Source organism: Dromiciops gliroides, chromosome 2 (genome assembly GCF_019393635.1).
Source record: "Dromiciops gliroides isolate mDroGli1 chromosome 2, mDroGli1.pri, whole genome shotgun sequence".
Taxonomy (NCBI): domain Eukaryota; kingdom Metazoa; phylum Chordata; class Mammalia; order Microbiotheria; family Microbiotheriidae; genus Dromiciops; species Dromiciops gliroides.
In genome coordinates, this window is record NC_057862.1 from 431536048 (window position 1) to 431556235 (window position 20188).

Consider the following 20188-nt stretch of genomic DNA (forward strand, 5'->3'; position numbering starts at 1 on the left):
CCCCCGCGGTCTGGCTGCACGGCCGCCGCCGCCGCCGGCGGCACGCGAGGCGAGAGATCGCGCTTCCGGCGCCCGGTGGGCGGAGCGGAAGCAGCCTCGCGAGGAACCGCGGTGGGGAAAGAAGAGGGAGGACACAGGAGGCGGGCCCAGGCCTGGGCAAGATCCGTGACTAGCTGAACCGGGCGGAGCCAGGTCGAGCTGAGCTGAGACTATGGAGCCCAGGTAGTGGAGGTCTGGCCCCGTCCACGGGCAGAAGCGAGGCCGTGCGGGAATGTCCGGCTACACCCGCCGCACGGGGATCACTCCGCTGTCCCGAGCCCGGAGTCTCGTCATCCAGGACGGTGAGACCTAGCGACCGAGACAGGCACAGCCGCCCTCTCACCCCTACCCTCCTGACTGGCATAGCTGCTTTACCTTAGGCGTTAGAGTTGGAAGGAAGGCTACCTAGAGATCTTCTAGGCAGTCCCCACAGAGTACAGAATTGGAAATTGGGGTCCAAGATTGGCCCGGGGCGGGGGACGCTACTTAAGACTTCCTTAGCCTCCTGGGAGCGGGCCAGGCTCTTAATAGCACAAGGCCTGACCTAACTCTAAGAGTTCTCTGTGAAGTTCTCGTAGGAGTAGGGGAAGGGGCGTGGGGGTGGGGGTGGGAGAGTCTCTTAGATTGCAAATTGTTTTAGAAACCCAGAGTTCGCCACTGCCCGTTTTATAGAGGAGGAAACAACTGGTGATTTAGGACGGTTCTGAAAGGCATTTCTCTGAACTCCTAATTTTGATTTCCTTTTGTCCCTTAATTTTGCATCTGACTCTTGAATCACAGAATCACCCAGCCCAACCATTGTACAAATGGGGAAATGAGGCCCAGAAGAGGCAAAAGTCTTGCTCAAGTTGCTAATTAGTCTTGGAGGTACCACCTTCTCTAGGGAGCCCCTTCTCTGAATCCACCGTTCTAAATAACTCCAAGGACCTTCCAATTGACTGTACAATCCTATGCCCCCAATTGTCCATACTGAGCCATAGAATCACCAGTAAGTTAGGGAATATAGAAAAATCTAGAACCAACTCCTCTCACTGATAATATGGGAAAAGACTGTAGCATATAAGTAGTTGATGACAGAGCTGTGATTTAAATTCGTAGTTTCCCAGTCCAGCACTGTTATATTGTTATCACATTACATGTGTGCATTGGGGATCTTTCAAATGTGAGTACTCAAATGTTCAAATTGAATTTTGACTTACATTGTAGTCATTTGAGTTCCTTTTGTGTGTCCTATGCTACATGGAGCTTAAAAAGGGAAAGACACTTAAACTGCTGATTTGGCTTATCAGGTATTGCTTCATGACATCTTTTGTATTTAATCTTTTGTGTATACCATGTGATTGCATAGATTGTAAGTACTTCCAGGACTGCTACCATGACTTGTCACTCAAATATTTACTGTAGCAGAGGTTACTCTGGGAAAAATACTGTCCCTCCTCTCAAGGAACTTAAAATCTAAAAGCATTTATTGCCTGTATTGTTTCCGTAGTGCTAATCCTGAAGTACTTTGTGACATGCTACATTCTTTACCTTTTTTCTTGGACATGTCTTATTCCCCCAAGTAAACTCTTGGGATTGTGTCTTCCCTTTTTTTATCCTCTTTAGCACCTAGTACTGCACCATGTACATAGATACTCAGTAAAACAAACAAACAAACTAAGAAGAAAAATTAAATGAGATCCAGAAAGTCTCTGAAACTCAGACAAAAATACATGTGAATGGGATTCATGTCTGGGAGAGACTGCTATGAGGTGGTGAGGTCTGGGAAGGGTAAAGTGAGGTTAGAGTTGAGCCTTGAAATATTGGTAGGTTTTGGATAAGCCCAGATAAGAGGGAAGAGAAGGGCATGGGCAAAAGTATGGAGATAGGAAAATACAAAGCAGGTAGGGATGATGAATAAATGAGTCTTCAGAGTATGGGGGGAAATAATATCCTAGGTTGGAAGTGGGATGGAGTTGGACTATACTAACAGTAAAAGAGCTGAAGGTTAGATGTTGGATTTGGGGAGAAGAGAGCTGAGGGATGAAGAAAGCAAGAAGCTTAGAGACCTGTGGCAATTGATAAGAATGCATAGAAGGGCTAGAAGGAAGGTGTAAAAAGGTAGCTTGGCTTAAGAGATTCTGAAAATCAGGATAGTGCAGTTAACTATGAGAGACTGAAAGCAGTAGGGAAGTAGAAAAGTAAAGCAAGTCACAGAGTGGATATGGAAACTTGAGACAGTTGCCAGGTAAAGTTCTCTGAGGTAAAGGAAAAAGAATGAAAGAATTTAGAATGAAGTTACTTGTAGAGGTGTCTTGTTGCTAGTAAGTGTTAGGTTTCTTGTGTCTTAATGGCACCTCAGTTCACATCAGTTCAGTACTTACCTTGTTAAAATCAATTATCCTGGGTCAGTATGGGGCTTGGTGTTCCTAAATCTGGATTAGATGATAATGCTTATAAGAAAAACTAAAAGGAAGATTTCTTTCTAATAAATCTGAATCACATTAAAGCATTTATGAAATATTATTTTCTTATTTTTAGATGATAATATTGAAGATCTGGATGAGGCAAATCCATTTTCCTTTAAAGAATTTCTGAAAACCAAGAACCTTGGCCTGTCCAAAGAAGAGACAACTAATGCTAGAATTTACACTAAGGTAAGTTAAGTTCAGTGGGGGTGGGGGGATCTCAATGAACTTTTGCTACTGGTTTACATTTTTCCTAGGATATCGTTAATCATGGAAGAGTTTGCCATCTGTGTTGCCATAAAATCAAATCATCTAACTCATTTTAGATAGATAAGTTTTACCGTAATGCCAAAAGCAGATTTTTTTTATCTTCCCAGTGTTTCATCTATCTTTTCAACTTCTTTTGAATGAAGTAAGGTATTTTATTATAATTCTGAAATCAAAAACACATGGAACATAAGACTAAAAAATTACTAAATAGTTTTATTAACCGAGACTTATAAAGAAATTCTTCAGTATAACTTTTGGTTTTCTTCTTCTTTAGGAATCTACGAGACATACATTAGGACTTGAAAATAATTCCCCAACTTCTAAAACTGTAGGATATGGTTTAGAATATGAGGAACCTTTTTTCCAAGATCCAATTGGTGCTGGAGATTTGTTGGATGAAGATGAAGATGATGACTGGAGTGGAACTTATAGGCCATCTGCCATGGAACAAACTCATGCTTCCAGAGTTGCTACTAGCACATCACCACGTAGTACATATATTTCTTTTTTTTCCAATTCATCTGAACTGTCAGGCATTGAGTCTCTTACTCCATGGACCTTAAATGATAGTGACTCGTGTGTTCCTCCTACATCTCAAGTGAACAACACAAACAAGGAATTTGCTGTTCATGGAGAATACTTGGGAGATAGGCATTTTCGGTCGCTGCAGATAAGCTATGAAGCAGTAAGTGTGGATGGAATGCTCTTCACCTACCTGCTAAACCTCAAATGTCTTGGGGAAGTTTCTCATGGAGAAAAACTAGTGATATTGCTTTCCTAATGGCCTCTATGCCTTTGGAGCAAAGGACACAATCAGCCCTAATGTGCTACCGCAGCTTGTTGATGCTTACTATGGTCAGTTATTTTGGCATTGCTCACAGATATGAATGCAGCTGCTTTAGACAGTACTGTATATTGAATGCAAGTACAGGAGATGTGAGTACAATAGAACACTTGTGTCATAGCTGGATAAACCATCTTAGAAACCTAAACATCTTTATCCATTGTCTTAGGTTTCTTTACCTTTATAAATAAGAAATTTCATGACTAATTGTATACAGGCTATTTACCATTTAGAACCTTGAATTTCTCATTTTAATTTTCTTTTTCTGCAGCTCAAAGAAGAAAACTCTAAGCTAAGAAGAAAAATTAATGAGATTCAGAACTTCTCTGAGTCTCAGACAGAAATGTATGTACACTTATATGATAAATTTCCTTTCTGTTTAAAGATTTCCTGAGGAATTCTTCATCCAATTTTTTGTTGAGTTATATAATAGAACTACTGCGTGAGATGCAGTATGGCAGAAAGAATAAAGTGCTAGCATTGGAGTTAAGAACACAGTAGTTCTAATCCTACCTCTGCTACTCTCTGGGTGACCTTGCAGAGCCTCATGTTCCTCTCCTGTAAAAGGGGAGAGAAATAATATACTTGTGATATCTATCTTGCCCAAATGAGAATGTATGTAAAATGTGTTACAAACTTTTGAAACGAACATTTCACTCCCTAAATAATAAAACTGGCAAGACAAACTGACTAAATAAGAGGTGTTATGAAGAGTGGAGAGACAGTGGATTTGAATTTAGATCCCAGGGTCATCAAATTAGAGCTGGGAGGTACTTTAGAAGGCATCTAGTTTTAAGGTCCTCTTTTTACAGATGAGGAAACTGAGACCCCAAGAGGTTACATGATTTTTCCATGGTTATATAGGAAGTTAGTGGCAGAGGCAGGATTTGAACTCAAGTCCTGTGACTCGATATAATTTATCTTTTTCCAAAACCTATCTGGGGCACAATGTAATGCTGAGCAAGTAATTTGAGTTCCTGAACCTCAGTTTTCTCATCTGTAAAATAGGGATCGCAAAGTTGGTATGAGAAGCTATAAAATATGTAAAGAGATTTGAATTCTTAGTAATCAGCTACTTTAAAAAAATTAACTGAAAGATGCAAATAAGTTATTTGTGACCCAAGCAATGCCTCTTAATAGTTATGCTACAACTGTTCCCTATTTTATTTATATATATATATATATATATATATATATATATATATATTTTTTTTTTTTTTTTTTAAGTGAGGTAATTGGGGTTAAGTGACTTGCCATGGGTCACACAGCTAGTGTTAAGTGTCTGAGGCTGGATTTGAACTCAGGTACTCCTGACTCCAGGGCCAGTGCTCTATCCACTGTGCCACCTAGCTGCCCCTGTTCCCTATTATATTAAAGCCTTCTTTGAAGGAGCCAAGGTCATTAAAATAACCCATCTTTTTCCTTGTCCCCAAAAAGGGTGAGAACACTTGAGCGGAAATTGGAAGCAAAAATGATAAAAGAGGAAAGCGACTATCATGACCTTGAATCGGTGGTACAGCAAGTGGAACAGAATCTTGAGTTGATGACTGTAAAGTTTTTTAAGATTTTCTTTGAATTCATTTTCTGAGAGACTGTAAGGTGTATGTGTGTATTAAGAAAATTCCTTTGGAGGAAGGAATTATTATCTATCAGCTAGAAGATGGATCTAGCATTATCTTAATATTTTGTGCATTTTGTCTATATAGCTAGTGTTACAAGCATCCCTAGGCAAATCACCTTGCACCTTAATGCTCCAGACAGTCCTTTATGGTGGTTAACTTGCTGAGTGGGTGTCTTATCTGATCTGGTTGTGGGAGTTTCCTTACTGGAAGTTCTCTGTACCCATGAAATTATAGGTTTAGTCACAGCAAAAAGTGCCAAGTACTCCTGGATTTTACTCTTTGTGTTCACTTGAGTCACAATATCCTTATATAAAATTGGGTTAAAAATAGGACCTTGTAAATCCAACTTTTGGGTTCAGAGATAGGAGAGCTGCTTTTGACCATCCAAGATGCCTGTGGAATACAAAAGAATTGGCTTATTTCTGTGGAAACTCAGCAGGGCAAGAGTAGAATCAGTTGTTAAAAGTTAAAAAATTTCAGCTGAATAGAGATTAGAATTTTCTAACAATCCAAGCTATTCCAGAAAGGAATAGTAAGGAAATTAATATCCCGTCATTGGGAAGCTTTCAGACATCGATAAATGCCTATCTGGAATGTTGTAAAAAGTATTCCTACTATGGGCAAGCACTTTAACTTCTAAGTTAAAGATTAGAAAATTGTATGGACTGACTTAGATTTTAACTGTATAAACTTTTTTTGGTGAATTTCTTGGAGAAAATATCAATTTTATTTTACTATTTTGGTTTGAAAATTAATTGGTATTTACCTGCAACATACATTATTTTAGTGCTTAAGTACTTATGTTGTGGTAGATGCTAATGACAATTGAATGTGATTCAATTCAATAAGCATTTTTTAAGCATCAAAGTGCTGGATAACATAAAAGGCAAGGCCTTTGATTTCAAAGATGTATAATACCTTTCTTTGAGAGTTGAGATTATTTCTCAGGCAATTTATTTTCCAGATAAAAAGCTTACAAATTGGGGCAGCTAGGTGGTGCAGTGGATAGCACCAGCCCTGGATTCAGGAGGACCTGAGTTCAAATCCAGCCTCAGACACTTAACACTTAGTAGCTGTGTGACCCTGGGCAAGTCACTTAAACCCAATTGCCTCACTAAAAAACAAAACAAAAAAGCTTACAAATTTAACTTTTTCCAAATTTTGGTTAAGAATATTCATTCAGGTGCTCTTGGTATCTAGTAATATAACAGCAGGTATCCATTTCTTAAAGATATAACTAACTGTGTGGGTATTTAAGGAGAAACCATGTTAAATTATCAGGAAACTTTACCAAACATTATCACATCTTTTTTTTTTTCACATTAACATCTACTCTCTCACTCCTCACATCCAATCACTGGTCAAGTCTTGTTGATTCTTTTTTCACAGTGTATGTTCTGAGAGAAAATAAAGAGTTTTGGGATGCCCAGAGGGGGCACCCCTCCCTCTCCCCAGGATTATATTAAGATTGATTGGATTGACTTTGCTGATTAGCTCACTTAAAGTTGACTTGATTGAAACCATGCCTACCTGAGAGCCTGGCCCTAAAGGGAGTGTGTTCTCTGAACTCTGACCTCAGCACTGTTCTGCTCATGGACCACCTGAGAGCCTGGCCCTAAAGGGAGTGTGTTCTCTGAACTCTGACCTCAGCACTGTTCTGCTCATGGACCACCCTCAGGTCCAGTAAACCAATAGACTTGAATGATGCTAGCCAATTAGCTTTGAGCAATGTGGAAGGGCCGCCTCTCCTCCTGACCCAGAGGAAGCTTCCACTTTCAGGCTCTCAGAGTGCTGTGGAGGAGGACTTGGAGGAAGAAGCAGGCCAGGCTGAGCTCTAGGCTGGATAGGCCTTTTCTTTCTGATACAAGTGTTCTCTCCTTACTAATATCCAATATACTTGAATAAATGCTTAATGCCCAAAACTGGTGCTAAAGATGCTAATTTATAAAGTAACAAATATATTAGAAACCCCAGCTAATTTTCCCTAAACTTGGGATGGACCACATATAATTTTAAATGCCACAGTTTCATCTAACCCTTCTCTTCAGTCACACAGCAACCACTCTAGTTCAAGCCTTCATCACTTCTTGTTTACATTATTACAATAGTCTTCTAATTGCCTGCCTCCATCTTTTTCCTTTTCCATTCCTTTACCGAAGTGCCAATGTGATATTTCTAAAGTACAGGTCTGACCAGGTCACTTTTCCTGCTCTCCACACTGTCCCCCACCCCCACTTCTATGGTAAAATACAAATTTTTCCATTTGACTTTTAAAAGCCCTTCACAATCTGACTCCAGCCTATATATTTCCAGACTTACTGTATATTACTGTCTTTCACACTCTCACCATTCCAGCCAAATTAGCTTGCTTGCTATTCCTCATACGTATTTAATCTCTCCTCTTTATGCCTTTGTACAGGCTCTGTCCTCTATACTTGGGCTTCCCTTCCCCATCTCTGCCTCCAGAAATCTCTAACTTCAAAGCTCAGCTCAAATGATGCCTCTAGAAATTTAATCTCCCTCTCCTTAGTTGCCAGTGACTCCCCCTGGAAATTGCTTTGTATATATTTTAGGTTTAAATTGGGGGGGGGGGATTAGGCAATGAGGGTTATGTGACTTGCCCAGGGCCACACAGCTAGTAAGTGTTAAGTGTCTGAGGCTGAATTTGAACTCAGGTCCTCTTGAATCCAGGGCTGGTGCTCTATCCACTGTACCACCTAGCTGCCCCTATGTAATGTAAATTTTACTCCCTTGATAGGATATAAGTTCCTTGAGTGTGGGAGACATGTACTTTTTATATGTGTATCCCCAGCATTTGACAGTATAGTAGGCACTTAAATGTTTGTTGAATGAATAAATAATAACCATTTGTTTTAAATGGCTTTCAGAATTATTGTTATAATATCAGTGATTTTCTTGTGACAGAAGCGGGCTGTGAAGGCAGAAAATCAAGTTACAAAACTGAAGCAGGAAATAAATATGCTCCAGGTAAAATACATTATTATTAGTTCCTTTTCCTTCTCAACTGGACTAAATTAAAAGTAATTGGGGATAAGTCCTAGAATTTATGATTCCATAACTGTGAAGGATTCCTTTTTACTTAAGCAAATCCAATTCTACCAACACTTATCAAGCACCTAATTAATATATAAGACACTGAACTAGATAGGGAAGGGGATACAAATAGTAGCACTAATACTCTCACATCTATAGAGCAGGTTACACTTTACAAATCACTTCCACATACATCATTTGGTTCTTTTATCAGCCCAATGAGATTGATAAAGCAGGTATAATAATTCCCATTTTGCAGAGGAGGAAAATGATCTGGAGAGGTTCAAGTCAATGGATATTGATAAAATCCCTACTCTGCAAAAAAAAACCTTGCTGACAGTTACACAGACAATAAGTGGCAGGACTGAGATTGACTAGGTTCTTCTGAACCTAGTTCAGTGCTCTTGTCATTATACTGTGCTGCTTGAAAGATGACTAAGGCAGTCCTTGTCCTCAAAATTTACAAATTAGTAGCAGTAATAAGGTGTACACAAGTAGAATGTGGATGTGCCTAAGAGTTCAAAGGGGAAGAATTTGGGACATAATTTTAGCTTTCATTATTAACTATCTGTGCAAAATATTTTTACTACGTTGATTTGACTGGATAGGTGGCAGATCTTGAGTCCAGTAACTTGGGGGGAGGGGCGGGGCAGTGGGGGTTAAGTGACTTGCCCAGGGTCACACAGCTAGTAAGTGTCCGGCTATCAACTAGGAAAACTTCATAACTACTATGAATGACAAAGTCTATACCACTTTTATTTTGAGATTTCTAACGAGAAAGCTACCATAGGCATGCTGTTCTGCCCAGTGTTTGACTTTGTATCATATGTCTTAATAGTCCTAACTAATCTTAATTAAACTGTATCATCTTTCTTCTAAAGGCTCAGCTTACTAATTATAAGAGAGACAATGAAGCCCTTCGATCTGGTCAGTGTGCCAATTTGACAGTAGTTAAACAAAACACAGATGTTGCCTTGCAAAATCTCCGAGTTGTCATGAACAATGCACATAGTTCAATAAAGTAAGTTTTCTGTATAATATATGACACATTGCTACAGTGGTGGGGAATGTCCAATTTTTTAAAAAAATCTTAGAACACCTGGTATGATGAACAAGCTTAATGGAATAAGTGATAACTGCTCTTCCTATGATGATGTACTCAAAAGATAGATGGAATGGAACTGGTCGTTTTTGGTTTTTTTTAAATCATAAGAATAGTATAACATCTTTTGAGTGAGCCCCTTAATTCATCTTGTTAGTTTTGTTTAAAACACATGAGCTAATCTAAATTTTTTTCTATTTTACTTGATCTTTTCCTTAGATTCTAGAATTCTCTGCTTTACTTCTAATGGGCACTGTAAATTACATACACTGATTAATTTTGGAAATATTTATTGCATACCTACTATGTACAGGGCTTTGACAGGGTGGAAAAAGTAAAGATGAATGAGATTTGCCCCCAAAGGAGCTTACAATCAAGTAAGGAGAGAAAAATTGTACATTTTATATCTGTTTATGTTTTTATTCTAGGCAGTTGCTTTCTGGAGCTGAAACATTGAATCTTGTTGCTGAAATCCTTAAATCCATAGACAGAATTTCTGAAATTAAAGAAGAACCTTGACAAACTGCTGAAATGTCTTCTAGCTTAAAGCTCTGCTTAAATGCTGAAATCACTTCTTGCTTTACTTGGGGAATACAATTGTGTCTTTAAACATGCAGTCATCTTCCTCAGTACTCATCATGAAATACAAATTTCATGACCTAAAACTGGGTTATTAGCCTTAAAACTCATTTGGGTGGCAACTATTGGACTTGAGGTGGGTCTTGCAGTTTATATTAACTCTTTTAGGTGAACTGTCATATTTCACAAGTTCTAATAAACAAAGACTCTCTTACCAACAGTTGAAAAGGGGGGAAATTAATCTGTTTTTAGGGAATTTTCTAAAATGAAAATGAGTTCTGGAATAAGTATTGCTTCCTACTGTCTGTTATAGTATTTCCTGGATATTAATTGCAAGATGAGCCTAACTTGAGTGTCTTTTGTTAACACTCCTTTAAAGAAAGAAAAAAGAATAAAAATTATAACACAAAATGTACATAATAGAGACTACTGACTTTTGCCTAGGGAATCTGTGCCTCTTAAGTATCTCCCAATGTTCCTAAAGACTTGAAGTTCACACTTGTGCCTTCAAGAAATATAGTTTTAAAACATAGATATATACATATATGCAGGCTGTAAGTACTAATTAAAGTGCTACAAGTTGCTGCTCTTCTAAGTTTGCTTCAGGAATTGTTCAGTTAATATTCCATAGTGTTAAACTCATTAAATGTACCTTTTTACCAGGTTTCTCAATATTTAAATACCAACTCTTCTGCTGTGGCATATTGTTAAGCTTTTCAAATGATATTTTATACCGAAAAATTTAGGATGCAACAGTTTTAAGACATTTCCAGGTTGGCATGGGAACATTCTATCTTGTGCCTTTCCAGAACTTTTCTATGATGTGGATAAGGGCACTAAAAGTCTACAATTTTTTTGCTGTTTGATGTAAATGGGTTTTTTTAAAAAATAAATTGTAGTTTTTTCCCACCTGTATAATGTGACAGCTTTGATATTTGCTAAATTAGGGCATGTTGCAACTTCATTTCTTACAAAACCAGCTGCCCTTCATGTTCAAACATTGTTACTACTTCATCACCAGCAGGGCATTCCCTTTCAGTTGATTGACAAATGTATTTACTGACTGATTTTTACTTTGAGTTTGCCTGATGCTTGGGGGACAAGGAGTACAGTCTACTTGTCAAATAGTGAAGCTAAGTGGCCCATATGGGGATGTCTAGCCCATGATGGTGGCCTTTTTGGTACCATGTTGTATCCAACTTTTTGCATATTGATTCTTGCAGATCAGATTGGTCTTGCTGAGGTGGAGAAAATGGGTTCAAACGTGTAAAATGCACAGCATACATCCACCCCTGCTAGATATTATGTTTGGCTTATAGAACTGCTAGTCAAAGTATGCTGACTGCTGAATACAGAGTATAGACTACCTAACATGATACAACTATTAAGACATAACCTACTGCTGCTTTTATTAAAGTGGACTTCTGTCTCTGATAGTCTGTTCTAGTGAGAAAAGCACTAAACCAAAGAGTCTAGGAGACGAATTCTAAGCAGTACAATCTTAGCTTTAACTTCTTTGACTCTTTCCCCATTTATAACAGGAGAGTACCTATGCTATTTACACTGTCCTCTTACTGACAGAATGAGACAATGTGAAAAGGCTACAATGCAAGCATTTATTATATGGTTGCCATATACTGCTTGTAATAAGAATGTTTACCTTTGGTGTTTTTTCTCTGCATTATTGTGGTAATAGGATGTCTCTTCTCTTCAGTTACTCTGCATCAGAGACATACCTTCAGGTTCACAGGCTTTCACATAGCAGTAGGAAGGAATTATAGGGGTATATTTAACAAGAGATGAGTAGTTATGGTAAATTTAGAATTGTTTTCCTACAGGACCCTGTCAACACCAAGTACTAATTGCCCCTTTCCTCCCTCCCTTCCCCCAAAGCAGTTAACCTAAGTTTGCTAGGTCAGCTGATTTCAGAGACAAACTACTACCCCTGTTAGTGAATCTACGAACAGGTATTAAGCACCACTTAAAGTTGTTGAGATTGCTTCTGGCCACACGCCTTAGGAAGAACCAAAAAAAAAAAGGCTTTTAGGAAACTCCTAGGGAAACCAACCAAGGAAACTATCAAGGAAGGAAATACTTTATTTGGAGTAAGAGGACCTGGGAGAGGTCCTCTTTGCAACCTAACTGCTACTTACTAGTTAAGTAATAAATTCTGTTATCAAAGTGTCAGAGTTGGGATCCCAAACCAGGTCTTTCTGGCTCCCTAGTATAGCCACTACGGATACTATGCCAGGCTGCCTCTTTAGGGTCCTGTTTAGCTTTGACATTCTGTGCTTCTTGGCAGATTTCCCTCCTCTCCCTGGAACATCATCCCAGTCCCAATGGAATTTGACCCCTGTAGAAGCATATTTAAAACTTTGTTTATAGTAAAACTGAAAATGCAAAAAAGTACTATTTCCCTCTCCAGACTCCAGGATGAACTACCTTTTCTTAGGGAAATGGATTAAAAGTGGTTTTTTACAATCATTTCCTTCCCAGCCCCTAAAGTTTTTTGGTCACTGACTCCTGGGCAATCTCCCCATTACCTGTGTAGTGATATGCTGGTTAACACCCATTAGTCTTCTTTTGGAAGGGATTCCAATATCTATGGAAAGGAAGAGGAATTAGCTTAATTAAGGCAGTGATTGATAGGCTGGATAGATAAAGAGTGTCAGCTGGGGGTCCAGAAGGCCCAATTCAAATCTAGCTTTACAAGCTAGCTGTGGTCACTTAACCCTGCTTGCCTCAGTTTCCTCATCTGTAAAATGAGAGAAGGAATGGAAAATTACTATAGTAGCATTGCCAAGAAAAACCCAAATGGGGTCACAGAGTCGAACATGCATGAACAAAAAGGGCACCAGTCCCAGAGGAATGGGATAATAAACTTGTTTATCCAATTCTGGAATGTTAACCCAAAACTGTATTTTAAGATATCTTAGTACAAGAATCCAATGTTATTTGAAATCTTGGGACAGTCATGTTTGAGGATGTGGGGGACTGTGCTAGATTGGACAGCTCTCCAAACTAGAAATGGCTCAGATATAGATTAATGTTGAATTACTTCTAGAAGACTTGAACCAAAGTCTCAGAGTACAGTATAAGTATTAATATTTTTTTCTTCAACACCCCAAGCCTACCTACATTGTATTGTTAATCTTTCCACGTCTTCCTTTTTCTCCACTAAAGTCCTACCCTAATGGCACATCATGGATGGCACGGAGGTGATCCTGGGTTCTTGAAGGCTGTGGCATCAGTGACATCGATTTTATCAAGTTGGAAAGTGTTGGGGATATGGGCCCAGTGATGGACTACAGGTCTGTTGCAGCACCTGTCCAGTTCGGTTTGAAGCAGCTCATCGACAGAATGACCGCGGGGTGAATAATTTTTTCAGCTACAGCTGTTCCCCAAGACTACTAAACTATATGATGGTTACACTCTTTGTTGCTAAAGAAATAGTGGGACCCAAACTGCTGAAATCATAGTCCTTAAAGTATTTCAGTGTCATCCGACGTTCCCGCGCCCCCCTCTAATCCCTCGGGATTCAAAAACCAGTTTAAGATTAGCCAAGACCTAAAACGGCTGCACCACTGGCTGCGTGGCTGGGTGCTTTTCTCCATCACTTAGAGAAAGCCATGCTTCCCGATCTCTCGGGGTTGTGCAGAAGACTCCCCTCACACTCTAGGGATAAGGCCTGGACTGGGATTTCCGTGGTTTGGGGAGGGCTCCCCAGGGGAGGAAACGCCTTCCACCAATTAAGGCGGCGTTGGCTCCAGAACTTGGAGCTCTCAGCGGGAAAGGGGGAGGTGTCGTGCCCCGGGCCACACCTCCAGGAGACGTTACGGACCAGAGACTAACCCAAGTTTCACTGAGTGAGGCCTTCTCTCTGCCGGCTGCCCGACGCGGACTCTTCAGGCGACCAGTGTGGCGGTCACGACGACGCGCGCGGCCTTCCGGGCACTAGCGAGTCACTAGGTGCACGCTCCGTTGCCATGGCAAGCCGCCGTCCTTGGGGTTACGAGTGGCGACTGCCAGGGGACTGGGCCTTCCTCGGTAAAAAGAAAAGGAAGACGCTCTTCTTTGGGGGAGGTTTGCCGTAGGGCCTCCGCCTCCGCCCAAGGACCTCCCACGGGGGCGGGTCTTCCGGTACGTGAGAGGGTGCGTGGAACAACTTCCTCTCAAAGCCGGAAGACCGTTAACCTGGGTCCCTCCTCCGGCTTTCCTGGCGCTGGAAGGTGAGCAGCGACTCTCCAAGGTGGCGGGACTTGATGGGGCTGAGACGTGAGGGGGGAAGGTTCGGACTGTGGGGGAAGATGGGAAGGCGACTAAAGAGGAATAGATGTTTGGGGTAGGAAAATTGCTAGATAAGGAGGGGGAGTCTCAGGCGGAGAGGAGGAAGGAGGCCTGAGATGGAGATTGGAGGCTGCTTGCGGCAGAATCAAATACTTCGAGGGGAAAGCTTTGCCTTAAGTCATATGAAAGTAACAAAGCTAGAACTCGAACCCAAGATTCCTGATGGTTCGGTGCGCTTTCCTAATGTGACCGTGGGCTAGTCACTTCTCTCTGAGCCTCAGTTTCCTCATCTGCAGAATGGAGATACTATCTACCTCGCAGGGTTGAGAGGAAAGCATTTTGTAAACCCTGGGTGCTAAACAACTGTGAATTGCATTGTCATTTTCATGGGCAAGGAACATAAAGAAGTGTGACATTAGCTCCTACCTTGATTTAATTTAACAAGTCAAGTAAAATCAACAAGTTCTTGTAAACGCCTCCTCTGTGCCAAGCACTAGGGAATACAAAGAAAGGCAAAAACCGTCCCTGGCCTGCCTTCAAGAAGCTATCTAAAGGGGCAGAAAACAGCTGTGTATAAATGAGATATACAGGATAATTTGGAGATAATTAACAAAGGAACGACACTACCATTGAGGGAAATCAGCATGGGTTTCTTGCAGAAGGTAGGAGTTTGGTTGACACTTGAAGGAAGCCAGGAGGCTGAGTCCAAAAGGGAGAGAATTCCAGACAGTGAGCCATCATCGAAAACTCCAGGAGTAGGAAGATGGAGTGGCTTGTTCGAGAAATAGCAAGGCCAGTATCATTAGACAGGAGTAAGGAGACGTGGAAGGTAAAAAGGGACCAGGTTATGACAGGCTTTAAAAGCCAGACAAGATTTTATATTTGATCCTGTAATTGGGAGCCACTGTTGCTTATTGAATGGAGAGGAGGGGAGAAGTGGTGATAATTATAACCTGCACTTTAGGAAGTTCACTTTGACAGCAGAGTGGCAGATGTACTGGAATGATGAGAGACTTGTGGCAGGCAGATCACCCAGAAGGCTATTGTAATTCTAGGCAAGAGATAAAGAGGGCCTGCACCCAGGTGGTGGCAGTGTCTGAGAAAAGGTACTTACATAGAGAGGACTTGACAGTAGATTAAATGAGGACACCTAGACTGTGAGCCTAGGGGACTAGTAAGATAATGATTCTCTCTACAGTAATAGTAAGTTAGGAAGAGGTAGGTCATTTTTGGGGAAAGATAATGAGTTCAGTTCGGGGCTTGTTGAGAGTTTGTCTATTTGAGATGTCTGGTTGGTAGTTGAAGGTGTGATGATGGAGGTTAGGAGGGCTGCATAAATAGATCTGATTTGCATAGAATTGGTCATTGAATCTGTGAGAGCTAGTAAATTCACCACAAGAAAAAGTTTAAGAGAAGAAGGCCCAGGACTATTTCCATTTTATGTTAACCCAGACCCATTTTGGGGTAGTTACTTGTCTGAAGTCAGAGAATCATGACTAGTGTCTGGGACTCCTAGGCCACAGTTCTTGCAATTACACTTGTTTCCTTCTTGGTAGTAGCTCACTATAATGTTTTGCCTGAGGGGGTTGGTCCATGTATTTTCCCCTCAATTCAATGAAGAAGCATTTTGTGCACCTACTATGTGCCATGCCCTGTTGTAGGTGCTGAGGTTAAAAATACACAAATATAACAGTCCCTGTTCTTAAGGAACTTACATTCTACTAATTTAAATAATAGCTGAAGTGGATGGACTATGAAACATTAAAACAATTATTTAATGAACATGAAAACACCCATGTAATACTTAAATTTTTAAGGAAATACTTTCACCTTGAATTTTAAAAAATTATTAGTCCCTGTATTTTGGGTTTTTTTTGTATGTTTGTTTTTTCGGGGCAATGGGGGTTAAGTGACTTGCCATGGGGCACATAGCCAGTAACTGTCAAGTGTCTAAGGCCGGATTTGAACTCAGGAACTCCTGAATCCAGGGCTGGTGCTTTATCCACTTCACCACCTAGCCACCCCCAGTCCATGTATTTTAAAAGGTCATAGAAAATGCAAATTAATAGCTCATTTATAGCTATAAAGGACACTGACATCTCTTATCTCAGTTTACTGACCTGGGAGGTCAAGGAGTATAAATATTATCCCCCTTTTTGGGGACAGTGAAACTGAGACAAAGAGAGAGAAGACAATTTATCCAAGGTCATACAGGTACTAAGTGTTAGGGACAGCACTGGAATACACATCTGACTCCTTTCATGCTACAACAGTTAAGTTATTCGTTTAATATTCTATTAGGGGAGCGACTAGACTTTCTTATTTTTTTTCCTAATGTCCTTTGCTCATGGAGTATACTGACAGTCCAGTAGGGGAGATTAGACTGACAAATACACATAATTTAAAATTGGACAGAATGAGATAAGTGCTTGGAAGGCAGCATGGCATAGTGCATAGAGAGCTGACCCTGGTGTCAGGAAAACCAGGGTTCAAGTTCCACCTCTGACATCAACTAGCTGTGTGATACTGGGCATATCACTTAACTTCTCTGTGCCCCAGGCAGTTTTGTGGGGTTTTTGAGTATTAATTACAGACCAGCTGCCCATCTGCATTAATACAGTGAGTATTTTCACTTGGAGTTTCACAGATCACACTAATTTTAAAAGCAGTCCTTAGGAAAAGTACAAAAAAGTACTGTGTGAGATCTATCGGTAATAACAGAAGTCTAAGCCATGGTTGTGTATTCATTACAGGATATTGGGACTCCGGTAGCACCAATTATAGTTGGCAGTGTTCTTTCTGTTCCTCAGGAAAACCAAAGATGGGTCTTTTCAGTAGAAGTTTATTAAATTCTTTCTGTGCGTGTGACTTTGGAAGATATAAAGATGAAGTACCATATAATCCTTGCTTTAAGGGAGCTTAAAGTCTGTTTTTATAGAACTTGGAGAAAGACATGAAATATATATTCAAGAGAAGTTACTTTTTGTGACAAAACTAATAATGGATTGGATTCAGTTGATCATCTCTTCTCTAGTTCAATTCAATAAACCTTTATTAAGCTCCTGCTATGTACCAAGTGCTGGGGATATAAAAGGAAAAATAGTACCTGCCCTCAAGGGGGACACAACACACAAAAGGCAGCAGGAAAGATGAGAAGGAAGGGCACAATAGGGTCCCCAGCTTGGGGCATCTTGCTGCTTCAAGTTGAAGCTAAGGAGAACAGCAGATGCAAAGTGGAGTGAGCCCCAAAGTCTACCTTTTGTCTTCTGTAAATGAAGACTTTGGTAGGAGTTTGATATCCCACCCTCCAATTGGAGGGGAGAGGGGGCTGAAAGGGTGTGGTAGGCAGCATGGTGGTGAGATAAAGAGTGCTTAACCTGAGAGCAGCAACATCTTCCCTGGAGTTGAAAGCAGACAGGGTAGCAGATGCAGAGTGGAAGCTGGAAAGATAATGTTATTATTCTACCATCAAGACATGGATTTGGAGTTTTCACTTCAGGGTGGAGGTAGCATACAGTAAAGCCCCAACCAATTCCCATGATTCTCCATTTGAAGGATGGCTATTAAGGGTACATTTTATGACCTGAGTTAGGTGAGTCAGTCTGTGGCTGGATTTAAGGGCTTAAGTCTGTGGACTAAAGTTAGGTGTATAGTTGGTGGCCAGAGTTAAAGACTTACCTGCTATTGAGAGGTTGTCATTTATGTGGCTGAAGAGAATATTCACACTGATGAAATCAGTAAATCCTTTAAGTATTGAATTAAGTTCAAAGACTGGGACTACATTGTTACAGTTCATTGGTTATGCTAAGTTAATTTTTTGTGTTTGTGTGAAAGATAATGAGTCATTGTTAAAGTTGTTGCATCTAAAATGTACTTTGGCCACATTCATTTCTGAGATTAAGAAATTAATTGGGGGCAGCTAGGTGGCGCAGTGGATAGAGCACCAGCCCTGGAGTCAGGAGTACCTGAGTTCAAATCCGGCCTCAGACACTTAACACACACTTACTAGCTGTGTGACTGTGGGCAAGTCACTTAACCCCAATTGCCTCGCTAAAAAAAAAAAAGAAATTAATTGAACCATATGTTAATATTAATGCCTTTTATATTTTGGGGACAGGCCAAAGTTATTTCAGAGATGGATTTAGATGCAGAAAGAGAGAAGATCACAAAACAAATCAAGAATCTAGAAAGGATTTTGGATCCTAAAATGGCAACAATTGAAGTCGTTGTCTCCGATTCGAATCTAGATTCTAATTCAGAAGCAGGTGAGTTTTATGTGATTTTCTTCTTGTCATAGATCATTTGTTGTTGTTTAGGGGTTTCAGTTATATCCAATTCTTTGAACCCCTATTTGGGGTTTTCTCGGCAAAAATACTAGAGTGGTTTGCCATTTCTTTCTCCAGCTCATTTTATAGGTGTGGAAACTGAGGCACACAGGGTTAAGTGACTTGTCCAAGGTCACACAGCTAGTGTGTGTCTGAGGCCAGATTGGAACTCAGGAAGAGGAGTCTTCCTGACTCATGGCCTGGCACTCTATCCACTATGTCACCTAGTTGCCCATTGGTGGAGCTTTCCTACAGTAAGTCTCTGACCATGCTGTGGGACTCCTTCCTTCCTCCTGTGTCTACTACTTGTTTTTATCACTGTTCTCCAAGGTTTTGGACCCCTCTGTAGAGTGGACGTTGGAGGTCGGGCTTCCTTGCATTCTCCCTCTATTTGGAAGCCTCAGAGGAAAGGGGATATAAATCCCTAGTGTGATGTAACAGATTTTGATACTACACCCAGAGGATATCTGAGAAAAGACTTTCAGAGACTTTAAATGAACAGTTTTGTTTTGTTGTTTTTCTTTTTTTTTCCTTCTGTTATTATATACACCATCTATAACATGTACTCTCTGCAAAGGCCCTCCCTTTGCAGGCCTATGTCAAAGCGCCAGTTCATGAGGGAATGCCCCTCTGGACAAAACTTTCCTCTATCCCTTTTCTATATTGTTATTAACATATTGTTAGTTAGCATAGGGTATTATATTCTGTTATTTTTGACTGTTTCATCAAGGAAACACCCTATTTCTTGAAGAAACAAAGAGGGGACTGTAATGATTGGAGTGATGCCACCTGCTGGAGATTTACTGTAGGAAAACTCCACCATGAGGAGAAGGCCTCTGAGGGCAAGGCCATGCGGCTTTTCTTTGGCATCACCGACGTTGGCTTGTGGGAGGAAGAGGGGGTGAGGTGGACACTCTGGCTCTCTCACTTTAGTCAGGACTCTGGTGGAGAGTGGAGCGAGAAATGCGCTCTCCCTTTAATAGATAGATGAATCTAGGCCTTTCTCTCTTTCTTCACCAAATTCTTATTCTCCTTAATAAATGCTTAAAAGTCTAACTCTTGCTAAAGCTTATAATTTATTGGCGACCAATCATTAGATATTTTAGACAGACTAGCTAGAATTTTAGCTCCTTATACCATCATAGATCATAGGCTTATAGATTTAGAACTTTCAAGAAGATTAAAACCTATCTGTATATTCCAATTCTGTTATTAAGTCTGTCTTTATGATTACTTTTGGACAGATTGCTTTTAAACTATGATTGTGGAACCTTAGATAATTTTTCACTTAAAAAAAATTACATACTTTGGTAAAGCTGAGACGTTTTCATACTATTTCAACTTTTTTTTATTTTTTGAGGTTTTTCCCTTTTGTTCTGATTCTTCTTTCACAACATGACTAATACAGAAATATGTTTGATGTGATTGTACTATATCATATTGCTTTCTATCTTGGGGAAGGGGAAGGGAAGGGAGGGAGGGAGAAAGAAAAATTTGGAACTAGAAATCTTATAAAAACAAATGTTGAAGGCAGCTAGGTGGCATAGTGTGGATAAAGCACCAGCCCTGGATTCAGGAGGACTTGAGTTCAAATCCAGCCTCAGACACTTGACAGTTAC

At 40.3% G+C, this 20188-nt stretch overlaps 2 protein-coding genes and 1 long non-coding RNA gene across 6 annotated transcripts in view; 2 read left to right on the plus strand and 1 right to left on the minus strand.

Moving 5' to 3' along the window:
* Nucleotides 1-37: 37 nt before the first annotated feature.
* ENTR1 (endosome associated trafficking regulator 1) lies at nucleotides 38-11141 on the plus strand. The gene is made up of 8 exons (XM_043982912.1): nucleotides 38-341; nucleotides 2560-2675; nucleotides 3031-3441; nucleotides 3872-3945; nucleotides 5038-5149; nucleotides 8148-8210; nucleotides 9158-9297; nucleotides 9807-11141. The coding sequence occupies exons 1-8, from the start codon at nucleotides 272-274 to the stop codon at nucleotides 9895-9897; spliced, it is 1077 nt and encodes a 358-aa protein (XP_043838847.1). The 5' UTR covers nucleotides 38-271; the 3' UTR covers nucleotides 9898-11141.
* LOC122740561 lies at nucleotides 5143-13943 on the minus strand. Its single transcript, XR_006354754.1, has 4 exons — nucleotides 13810-13943; nucleotides 12501-12559; nucleotides 11618-11708; nucleotides 5143-5615 (listed from the first exon to the last, which is right to left on the minus strand). It is a non-coding gene; the product is annotated as an uncharacterized LOC122740561 (long non-coding RNA).
* Nucleotides 13944-14052: 109 nt separating this feature from the next.
* Nucleotides 14053-20188, plus strand: part of SNAPC4 (small nuclear RNA activating complex polypeptide 4) — a 44200-nt gene continuing 38064 nt past the window's right edge. For all 4 annotated transcript variants that reach the window (XM_043982909.1, XM_043982907.1, XM_043982908.1 and 1 more), the window contains exons 1-2: nucleotides 14053-14186; nucleotides 18362-18509. In XM_043982909.1, the coding sequence (XP_043838844.1) occupies nucleotides 18380-18509 (130 nt within the window). In that variant the 5' untranslated portion in view covers nucleotides 14053-14186; nucleotides 18362-18379. The remainder of the gene's footprint in view (nucleotides 14187-18361; nucleotides 18510-20188) is intronic.